Raw genomic sequence first — 10,574 nt, forward strand, 5'->3', positions numbered from 1 at the left:
ATTTGTCACTTCATGAGTGGGATATATGTAGTGCCTATAATGGCAGCATTGAATTAATCATTATTTATCTACCGATTAGAAAATTAATGGCTGAATAGTTGGGGACTAAAATTAAATGAGGTAATGTGTAAATTTGATTGAACAATGAGGGTGCTCCAAGTTGATTTGAATTTGAATGAAATAAAGGTTGAATTAATGATTAAAAAAACTCTATATCACCCACGATTGATTCTAATAAGAAAGTGTATTATTCCCTAGGTGTTAATATTATATTTGATGGCCGTGAGCCAACAACACTTGGTTGTTCTCAAACCCTCATTCACTTGCATTCTTATCTCCGCCACGCCACTCGGAGAAAGATTGTAAAGTTATGGTAAGCATCTCTCTGCAAATATTCAACCATATGCCTCTCTCTGCAAATAAATATTCTTGTAAGTTCTTTCAATAAAATTTGTAATTTTCTGTTGTTGTTCATCTCTCAACCCTAACAAACAATTCTCTTAATAATCATGTCAGACAATCTTCCGACGTCAGGACTTGCTAATTCCCAAATCAATTCAGCTGTTTTGGAGGAGATCAACTGTTCCGACTTATAATAAAGTAACGTTTTGTTCTCTAATTCCATTCATTAATCATAATCAATCTAATATCTAAGCAAAATTATGCCTTTGTCTCTTCTGCAGAGGATCGATGGCGCATCACTTCTGCAGATAGCTTTCGAGCAGATAGTTCGACCAATTGTGAGCAACTTCCTTTTTTCTTTGTAAGACGTTTTCCTTTCCTTACTAAACCGCTTTTCTCTTTGTTTTGATGTTCTTGATTCCATATTTAGTTTGACATTTCTTGTATGTGTATTGTAGGTAAAAAAGGAAATTGAACAGCAGCTCAAATATCTCAACAATGGAAAATGGTAAGTAAGATTCACATCATTGTGCATCATAGATTGGATCTTTCACTCTTTTCTCCAAGCCTCGTCTTTTTGGGTTCAAGTTAGTTTCCACTTTCCATTGACTGACTAATGCTTGAAATGATTCTATGCATCAGCTATTCTGGTGCTGCTGGCAGCTCTTCTGAACCGAGATACTTGGAATTACGATTCTCATCTAATGTTTCGGAGACTGTATGGACAGCAGAACCCATACGAGGTGAAGGGAACAGCTCCATTTTAGTAACTCTATTTGATGTTCATACTGGCGAAGCTGTCATCTCCGGACCAGAAGCTTCGGCAAAATTGGAAATAGTTATCCTAAAGGGAAGCTTTGACAGAGATGATTGGACAGCAGAAGAGTTCAGCCAAAATATTATAAAGGAAATGAATGAGAAAAAAATCCTCAAGGGAAATGTTCTTCTTGAACTAAAAGGCGGCATAGGAACCTTGGGCGATCTCTCGATCTTGCATGATCAGAATGGAAGCCGGTTAGTAAGCTAAGGCTTGGAGCAAGATTCGTGGATACTTTTCAAAATATCAGAGTAAAGGAAGCAAAGACAAACACTTTCACTATGAAAGACAAAAGGATGAAAGGTCAGTGCTGATTATAATCCTTTAAAACGGGTTTATTGTGTATCTTATTTGCTTGTTTATTTGCAGAAAATAGGAAGGGTGTAGAAGTATTATCTCTTATGGATAATGTATGGTGCCTAAAAAACATTGGACAACGTGGACCTATTGTTGACCGTTTGACGGAAAGAGGCATAAAAACTATACAAGATTTTCTGAGTCTAAATTTTGCACGCCCTGAAGAGCTCAAGAAGGTAAGAGCTAATTGTTCTACTTTTGTGCATATCAATATTAAGTTAAATTGAAGGACTAAATGATGTATCATTTTGAGATAATAAAGCATTTATACTTTGAATCCAAAATAACGTCTTACCATTAACCCGATTCAAACCATGCTTACATAAATACCTTGTGCTGTCCCTGCTGGGTAGCAAGAGATCTATTTAGAAGTTGTTTGTTAGTATGTAAACGTTTGCATTCCCATTTAGAAACACTGGATGTTTCTGGATCTGAATTTGAATTCAGATCCAGACATTTTCTTTTGTCATGTATTTGATCTGGATTTGGATCAAGATAAGATAATGTTTGGGAAAAGAACTTACTCAAGCATGCAGATTCAAAAATTTATTGACGTTTTTTCTATATTTGGATTTGAATTGAGATCGGAACAACCATGCTTACATAAACACTTTCTCTTACACAGCAACAAGATATGCAATAAAAGGAGTCCATCTTGGTTACTTTAAATGTCCTTTGGCATTGGTTGATTACTCTTTCTGAGATCATTTGGTTGGTTGGAGATGCAGATCCTTGGGCGTGGCTGGAATGATGCGAAAAGGAAGGCTACTATAGATCATGCTCTTAAATGCGAGGGAAGTGCTGCACTTAAGGCATGCTTCATCAATCAACTCTCTTGTCCTTTTGATAAGAAGAAAGAGGAAGTTGTTTTGGATGAAACTATACCTCCTTTAGTTTCACCTACTGCTACAACTTGTGCTTCTAATGGACCTGCAGTGGCACCTGTAGGAACTGCTATCCTCAGTGAAGAAGAGATAAATGCTTCACTTTTTTAGATCCCTCTTCAAAAAAAATGGGCATGATCCTACTACAACAGGGGAAATAATCTCAAACTCTTGTAACCATTCATGGAATGCAATTGACCAAACTGATCCGAATATTATCTATCAGGTACCACATATGGATGATTTTAACGGGAATAATAATCATATGTATCGGGTATCATCATTTAGTATCCCGGATCAATTCTTGAATGGAACTTGGTTTGATGGGCTTGATTGAGAACTACAAGCTTGAATTCATTCAATTTTACAACGTTGGTGATCGAGCATTCAGGCCTGTGATGGTTAGTTCCTGTGTCCTAATAAGGTTTTCTTTTCTGTACAGAGAATTTGACTAAAGAAAAGAAGATATAAACTTTTGGTTGATATGTTTTGTTTATTTTTTTCATAGTAATGTAAACTTGAATTTATCATAACAATATTGAATTTTGTTTTAATTCTTGGTTTGTGCTCTCAACGCTAACAACCAACCTCTACATTGCGGAGAATATCCCAATAAATATATATATATATATATATATATATATATATAATGATGTTTAATTTTTAAAATGTCCGAATTGCTGGGTCGAGGTCTGTGGTTAATTTGGATATATATATGTGAGAGTAAATGAATACTTGGGTTGGATTGTGAGTTAACCCGCTCATAAACTTAAAACGGTTAAAAATAAAAGTAATATGTTATCATATTTTTACTGTAATAATTTTTTCACGGTTTTTTATATCATGCCGACGGAAGGCTCTCGAGCTTGTCAAGCATCCAGATGTAGAGGACCATAGGTGAGCCTCTTTTACTCACGGGAGAGGTTACGAATGAGTCATTTAGACCCATCAGAGTTTCATCCAGGATGATGCCTAAGGGGTCTTTGTTTCCCCTACGCATGTGATAGGCTACTTCTAAAATTTTGGAAGATGGTTTATCATCCGCTGGAGCCATGAAAAATTGGCCAAAAGAATTGCCATTGTCATCAAGGAGGATCTCATGGTTAGAGGGATTTGTCCATTCCTCATTTTCATTTTTGTCCATCTCAAGAAGTCAATGACATTGTTCTTGAGGATTGTTTTGAATGTTGTTTTGCTATATTTGTATTCCTCTTGCAAGATCTTCCTCAGAGACATTGATTCTACATGTGGTTTTAAGTGCATAATGTTTTTGTTGTCCGCCATTAGGATAGCTCGAAACTCTTCTATGGTTGGGCACATGGCCCTTTCTCCCATATAGTAGACACGACATGTATGTACCCATCTCCTTTGTATTTGCATCATGAATGTGAGATTTATTTTGAAGTTTGTGAACCTCATGATGGGGGTTGGTCCGTAAATCCCATGGTTCTACCCATTTTCATGAAAGTTTTCAACCCATGGGATTAACTCGACATCCGTCAGCATGGACATCGTCTAAGATTAAAACTCAAAACATTTACAAACATGTTTTTTTGAAATGAAGGAACGTGTTTAAGATGATCACTTAGACTATACATGCATACACATAATACATATATAGTGGTCACATAAAGGTTGTAATGATGAGGTCTTTTGGTTGTTTGAACACGACAAACAACCGACTTGATGATAGTAACCGGGTTTTTTTTATTCTAAGGGAATCATAAGAAAGTATCATTCACCGATAGTGGAAAGGGTCAAACCGCCGCCATAAACTAGGGAATATAAATTCAATTGGGAATTTTCCCTCACCTCCAAAACGTCTATGTCCTATCGAACGACTCATTGCCAAAGGGTGAGGTCGACCTCGTCCATTCTAGTTTTTCCTCTCGTAACATCACTTGGTTTGTAACTAGTTGTCATTCCTCATTGATAATATTTGCACATAGATGTAGAAGTATTGATCTCGGTTGTATACTTCTTTGTTAGTAAGAAGAGGGTGATGTACCCTTTTTTTTTGGGAAAACGACTTAGCGTCATTTCATTAAAAATTCCCAAAACGGGAAAAAACACGAGTTTAAGAGATCATTCTAGATAGGCCTAGAATGATTTTGAAGTCGTAACATTCTGAATAAAAGCTAAAAACGTAAATGAATTATCTGTTTACAATGCTTTCAATTTTAGTGAGTTTAAAAAATGGTAAATTCCAGTTCCTACAGATATTCATTCTGCTCCGTGCTTGGAATTCCTCTTCACGTTCCCGCGAGGGCGCTGCAATCTGATACAATATCTTTCCATAACTCGTCAATGCTCCTGCGGGTTCTGTCATATACCCTTGCATTCCGTTCTTGCCAAATGTTATACACCACTGCTCCAAAGCCGCACTTGAACACGCTTGTTGTAAATCTATTTCCCTTGGCTTTGAGTAGTGCGCTTCTTTGATTTCATTCCATTCGCGGGAAACTGATAAGCTCCAGGCTTTTAAAGAATCTGTCCCAAAGCTCCGAAGTAATACAACAGCTCCCGAATAGGTGATCTATGGTTTCTTCATTTCCTATGCATAGAAGACAGCTCGCGTCCGGGATGCTCATATACTTACTGATACGATCACGTGTGCTGAGTCTTTCCCAGAAGGCGAGCCATAGGATGAACTGGTGTCGAGGGATAATCTTAGAAGAGGGTGATGTACCCTTTACACATAAAGGCATTAAAATAGGGTATAAGATACACGTCTTTTAAGTGTTGTACCTTTCAAGATAAGCCTATTAAGTGGGAAACGTGATATAAACATTTTAAAAGTCAAGTTTATGTTTTCGAGTTAAACATTTAATCCTAGTAGAGTCGCCAGAATGTAGTAACCCCCGGAAAAATCCTTTGTATCGGTTTTGCAGAAAAAAATTGAGGTTCGAGAATTCAACATCGGTTTGCGTGTCATGAATTTTCTTTTAAAATAAAATATTATTTAAAAGATTTTCAAATGATCCTAACAATCTTTGAAATTAATTAAAAATATTTAATTTCGGGGTTCAATTTTAAATAATTCAAAATTTTGCGGTGATCAAATTACAATTTGAATTTTAGTAATCCATTAGTTTAAATTAATTAAACTTAATTAATTAAAATATTATTTATTTGAAACAAAGTCGTCGATTGATTTTTGAAATTCTATAAAAGTTGGCATACGTGTATAAACATATTGGCCAAAGTTTCTTTTAATTCGTAGTTTGGTGATACTCAAGAAAAGACTTTCGCGCTTCATCCTTCATAACCGTTTAAAAATGGTCTCTACTTATAAAATTAACTTTGGAAAATCTGTTATATATCGTTTGAGTTTAAGTAATTATTCTTTCGGTCCTAGTCATTTTTCTAGGTTTTAGCGTTATTTATAATATTGAAACAGCAATATTTAAAATCCTGGTACCTGTTCTTGATGAGAACTAGGGAGGATTTATACATAAAGAACACAGTCGTTTTTAAGGGTGTTAGGGTTTAGAAATAAACACTAAACATGCATTAGTCAATATTTTTTGTGGAAATATCACAAAATATTTTGAAATCATTTTATAATTTTTAGGATTTTTAGAAAATGATTTGAGGTTCCAAAATTACAAAATTAATTTTGGGTTTTGAAAAGTGGAACCAAACAAGCTTAGAACTAGAGTCCTAAGCCTCAGGTTCGTTTTTATCGGTTGAGGTCAAAAGATCCTCTAACCAGGTTGAGGAGCCTCTCGGTCGAGGCTCGTGATTTTGGTCTGGGTGCCAAAGTCCCACGATATAGGTGTTAAGGACTCTCGATCCCTAGCTGAACTTCGGTCTGAGTGTATAAACCCATAGGTCTTGGGTTAGCTCTGGGCTAAGTTCATCGGTCATAGGTTTAGGATACTCAGTCCTAGGTTGAACTACTCAGTCTTGACTAAGATCCTCGGTCGAATCTTTCGGTCCTCGTTCAAATTTCTCAGTCCTAAGTTTTGGTCAAGATCGAGGATTCTCGGTCTTAGACTAACAATTATTGGTCCTCAAGAACACAAATGTTCATTTTTTAGTTTGTTTTTTTAGTTCGGATTCTTTAATCCAAGGGTTTGGGTAGTTTCACAAAGCTCCTAGGAACATTTTGATCATCATCTCAAGGTATTAATAAACCCGAATGATGATCAATTTGTTCAAAACAGTTTGTGATCAAACTTTTGATTTTTTATTTTAGAGTTGTTTTAAGGAGAAATGAGATATTCAATAGCTTCCTTATATCTCATATACTTGATTAGTACCAGTATAAGAACAATGAATGTTCGTTTTGACCAAATCAAGAACATAAAATTTCAATTATTTTTGAAAATTTTGATTTTGATCAAACATTATTCAAATAGTTGTCCAACATCATTACAATCATGTTGGGATGTTTTCTATGTTGTGATTCAACAGAATTAGCCCAGGAATAGCAAACCCGATTTTTGAATTTTAAAAATTCAAATTCGGGTTTTTGTTGTTAAGATCGATTGATCGGTTCTATCTTATCCAGATAGTTTTTAAATGATCCTAGGATAATTATTCAACCAAAAAACACCATAAACAACAAACATACAAGTTTATGAAATTTAAAATATAAAAATTTCAAATTCAAACTGTAAATATGAATTAGAGGGTGACTGAATCCTTACCAATGATTGAAGAACACTCCTTAGACCTTAGGGAAGTTGTTAGGATGCTCAGATCCAAGCTTTAAGGTCTTATCCAAAGTTTCAAAAAATCCAAATGCTTGAAACTTTAATGGCGGATTTCTGAAAATCAAAGATTGGAATGTGGAGACTGGATCTCTTGCCTTTGAATCGACTTAGGGGGGCTATTTATAGTTGCCCAATGTCGGTTGAGGCTTCAATTAGATTGAATCATTCAAAATCCATTTATGGTATTCTGGTTGTTTTTCCTCAAGTTGGCCAGAATAGGGATGAATCATCCCTATTTTGTAGGAAAAATTATCACCATCATAGGGTGATCATTTTAGGCTTTAAATAAGCCGAAATGGTTTATTAACGAGGGAGTTCCAAAAAGAAAGATCAAATATGGGTCTTTGATCTTATCTGTTGCGGCGTCGCGTTGAAAACGAAGGTGGCGCTCAAAACGACGTCGTTTTGAGCGCATTTGAGCGTTTCGTCAAGCGTCGTTGCGTTTTGACGGACAACGCTAACGTCCCGTTAGTGGATCCTCTTCCTCGCGTATGTACGCGTCTTCTGCTACAACGGGCTACGCGGGCGCGCCTGGAGCGTTGAATTGAGATTCAATGCTCATCTGACGGCCTTGGTTGCGGTTGTCGTTTTATCTCCCAATTTCGGCTACACCCGATTATTGGTTTTATTTTTATTTTAAAACCTTAAAGGTTTGTTTGAAATTGATTTTTTTTCAATCTTTTAATTTTAGTTTTAATTTTAATCTTTTAAATACACAAAATATTAAAATAAATATGACAAATATTTTATCAATTTATTTTATTTTATATTTTTAGGGTTAAATAAATAATTTTGAGAGATGAAATGGGTACCTTATTCATTTTAAATTATTTATTTTATTCCTTAATTTTTTCTAAAATTATTTTAAGATAAATAACATTTATCTCAAATATATTTATTTTCATTATTTTGACAATTTTTCTTAATTAATAAGACTTTAATTATCACACCAATTAGCTTAATTAATTGTTTTAATTGGTTTTGACTATAAGTTAAATATTTTAATTTTATTTATTTATAATTAAATTAAAATAATTTTTTAATCTAATAAATTAGTGGGTAAATTATGTGCTTACACAAATCATAATAAATAATTATTATGTAAATATCTTAAATTTTGTTAATATTTGTTAATATGAGAACACATGAATTTTTTTAAAGAAACATAAAAAATTATTTTGATTTTTTTTTAATAATATATATTTAATATCTAAATTAATTATTTTATATAAATATAATAAAATAAAATTAAATATTATACTGAATTCTGTAATGTGATTAATAATTTAAATATATTATATATATTTATACTTATTAAATTTAATAATAATTATTTTAAATAATAATTTTAATTTTTAATATATATATATATATATATATATATATATATATATATAAATCTATTTAATACATTTTATTTAAAATAATATTAATTAATTCACTTAATAATTATAATTAAAAATATATTTTACTAAAATTATTTTAATTTGACATCTTTTAATAAGATTAATAATTCTAAATTTATAAATATAATTTTAATTTATATTTTATTATTAAAATATAATAATTATTTTACATATTATAAACTTATTAATAAATAAGAAAAAACCACCCAACAAAAATTAAATTAAATTATTAAAATGTATTTAAATAAAATTATAATATTTTAAAAATATATTATATATTGTAATAATATATTATAAATAAAAATTTAGAACTATTAATCATTGTATTAAAATAATTTAATCTAAATTATTATTATTTACATGATTTGATTCATATTTATTTAAATATTTAAGTAATTATTCTAAATAAAATTTATTCTAAATAAATTTATATATAAATTAGAATTTTTATTCTTATTTAAAAATTAAAATAATAATTAATTTTAAATTATTTTATAATTAAATAATTAAGTTAAAATATTAAATTTATAATTTAAAAATAAATAAATAATAGTGTTGCACTGACTAGTTGCTTAAATGACTTGGCTTATATGAACAAATATATCATAATAGAGAGAGTTAAATTTAGGATAGTATTTTTCAGCATTGGATACTTGTTTGTGTGTAAATATTATAAATATATAATAACTTTATAAATTATAAATAAATACAAATTTATAATTTAAATTAAATAATTATAGATATATTATAGTCCAAATATAATATTTAAATTAAATATTAATTTTTATATTTAAAAAATAATAAAATATGTAAATTTACACCCCACACAAAATTGGGTACCGATATACCAATTGCGGTCACTATCACTTTGTGCCCTTCTTATATAGTTAAATATTTACATAAATATTATAAATATAAAATATATAATTTAAACAAAATAACTAATTATATAATTTTGACAATTTAATATCAATCATTATTTTTATATATACACATAAATATTAAGTTAAAATATATAAATATATTTGTAATTGATATATAATTATATAATTAATAAATTATTTAAAAATTATATAAATATTTAGAGTTAAAATATTGGTTTTTATATTTATTATTTAAAAACTAAATAAAAATATATAAATTATTATATTCTAAATATAATAATAAATTATGTAAATAGGTATTGTTAAGGAAAAGTATTTGACAAATTAAAGATTAAAAAATAAGAGGTTCAATAATTATATTCTTTAATTTGAAATGAGTACTCATCACGTACTAAGTGTCTTTTGTGATCAATAATCAAAATGTATTACCTAAGTCCGGAGTTGCCCCAATTTGATTATTAATGCAACTTTACATATTCAAAGATCATTATCAATTAATTAAATGTATTAACTATTAATTGAATAATGCTTTGAAACTAAATTATAATTTTAAAGATAAACTTTCAATATAAATGTGTTACATTAAGATTACATTCTTGAGTTAGCTTTTTTTTATAAAATGCAATGTTTAGATTTTCAATAATTACCCATGTGATTAAAATAAATTAGTTTTCAAAAGAATAATATGAATATTTTGAAATATTGGAATTCTTGAAACCAACTTTCAATGATGATATCAGATACTCTAATATAAAGTTGTTTCTAGGGAAATATAAAAAAATTAGTTAAAGTTTTGTGTACACTGTAATATAACTGTAATATATTGTTGTTAAAATCTCAAAATCATTCATTTTAACATAACTGAAACTTTAAATGAAATAGTATTACTATAAATACAATCTTCCAAGATTTAAAAGAAGAAAAAAACAGTTATTTAATATTTGAGAATGTTTAGAGATTGAAAAAGTTTTAGGTTTTTAAAGGAGGAAGGATAGACCATGTTTTAATAAGAGAGAAGACAGCTAACACGTTTTTTTTTTATTTTATTTTTTCTTTACAATTAATACTGTGTGTTGTTAGTAGTTGTTTTGTGGGTAGTATTA

General features: G+C 30.3%; 1 protein-coding gene across 1 annotated transcript; it reads left to right on the top strand.

Moving 5' to 3' along the window:
• The first annotated feature begins 662 nt into the window (after positions 1 to 662).
• Positions 663 to 2,424, top strand: LOC124917840 (calmodulin-binding protein 60 B-like). The gene is made up of 5 exons (XM_047458135.1): positions 663 to 740; positions 861 to 910; positions 1,045 to 1,522; positions 1,589 to 1,752; positions 2,305 to 2,424. The coding sequence occupies exons 1-3, from the start codon at positions 663 to 665 to the stop codon at positions 1,427 to 1,429; spliced, it is 513 nt and encodes a 170-aa protein (XP_047314091.1). The 3' UTR covers positions 1,430 to 1,522; positions 1,589 to 1,752; positions 2,305 to 2,424.
• The last annotated feature ends 8,150 nt before the right edge of the window (positions 2,425 to 10,574 follow it).

This window comes from Impatiens glandulifera, unplaced genomic scaffold, assembly GCF_907164915.1.
Source record: "Impatiens glandulifera unplaced genomic scaffold, dImpGla2.1, whole genome shotgun sequence".
Classification (NCBI taxonomy): domain Eukaryota; kingdom Viridiplantae; phylum Streptophyta; class Magnoliopsida; order Ericales; family Balsaminaceae; genus Impatiens; species Impatiens glandulifera.